Here is a 1,290-nt window from a genome sequence, read left to right on the forward strand (position 1 = left end):
CCTCCCCAAGGTGACCCCAATGACCACTGGGAGGGTCAATGGTCAACGTCGATGGAACCGACCCCCTATGGTGACCAATGACCATTGGGGGGTCAATGGTCAACATCAATGGAACCAACCTCCCCAAGGTGACCCCAATGACCACTGGGAGGGTCAATGGTCAACATCGATGGAACGACCCCCCCAAGGTGACCAATGACCATTGAGGGGTCAATGGTCAATGTTGATGGAGTTGACCCCCCCGAGGTGACCAACAACGACCACTGGGGGGTCAATGGTCAACATTGATGGACTCAACCCCCCCAGTTGACCCCCGGGCCCCGCGGCCGCCCCATCCGGGGCGTTACCTGGGTGTCGGTGCCCTGGAAGCGCCGCATGACCTCGGCGATGAAACCCTTCATGGTGTCGAAGTCGCGGGCGCCGATGCTGCCCGAGCCGTCCACCAGGAACACGATGTCGTGGGAGCGCTTGGGGCACTCTGGGGGGGTCAAGAGGGGTCAACCAGGCCGGGGGGGCCCACCCTGACCCCCCCCGGGACCCCCCGTTACCTGGGAGGGCGTCGGGGAGGTTTCGGAGCTGCCGCAGGTCGGGGCCCAGGACGGCGCAGAAGCCGCTGAGCTGAACGTTCTCCCCGCAGGTTTTGGGGGCTCGGGGGGCACAAACCTGGGGATGGGGGGGGGGACACCCCGGAATCAGCCCTGGGGGGCCCCGTTTTGGGGCAAAACCCCCTCAATTTCACCCAAAACTAACCAATTTTGGGGGTGAAACCACGTCAGAAACACAGATTTGGATCGAAATCCCCTCATTTTTACCCCAAACCCGCCCAATTTTGGGGGTTCAACTTTCCACAGTTCCACCCCAAAACCTCCAGCTTTGGCTGAAACCTCCCCAGTTTCGCCCCAAACCCACCAATTTTGGGTTCGGCCCCTTCAATTCCACCCCAAACCCACCGATTTCGGGGGTTCGACTTCCTTCATTTCACCCCAAACCCGAAGTTTTGGGTTCTACTTCCTCAACCCCACCCCAAACCCACCGATTTTGCCTGAAACCGCCTTAATTTCACCCCAAACCCACCAATTTTGGGTTCAACTTCCTCAATTTCACTCAAACACCCCAATTTCGGGTTCAGCCTCCTCGGTTCCACCCCAAACTCATCAATTTTGGGTTCGACTTCCTCAATTTCACTCGAACCCACCAATTTCGGGTTCAACCCCACCCCAAACCACCAATTTGGCTGAAAGTCCCTTAATTTCACCCCAAACCCACCAATTTTGGGTTCAACTTCCTCAA

At 58.0% G+C, this 1,290-nt stretch overlaps 1 protein-coding gene across 1 annotated transcript; it reads right to left on the reverse strand.

Annotated features, from left to right (window-relative positions):
• Positions 1–293: 293 nt before the first annotated feature.
• LOC113980154 (integrin alpha-D-like) lies at positions 294–663 on the reverse strand (the record flags this gene model as incomplete). The annotated part of the gene is made up of 2 exons (XM_027707388.1): positions 294–478; positions 549–663. Coding segments are annotated over 2 exons (300 nt in total), but the record flags the coding sequence as incomplete, so codon positions are not given.
• Between the last annotated feature and the right edge of the window lie 627 nt (positions 664–1,290).

Source organism: Neopelma chrysocephalum, unplaced genomic scaffold, assembly GCF_003984885.1.
Source record: "Neopelma chrysocephalum unplaced genomic scaffold, ASM398488v2 Primary Assembly neopelma1_92778, whole genome shotgun sequence".
Taxonomy (NCBI): Eukaryota; Metazoa; Chordata; class Aves; order Passeriformes; family Pipridae; genus Neopelma; species Neopelma chrysocephalum.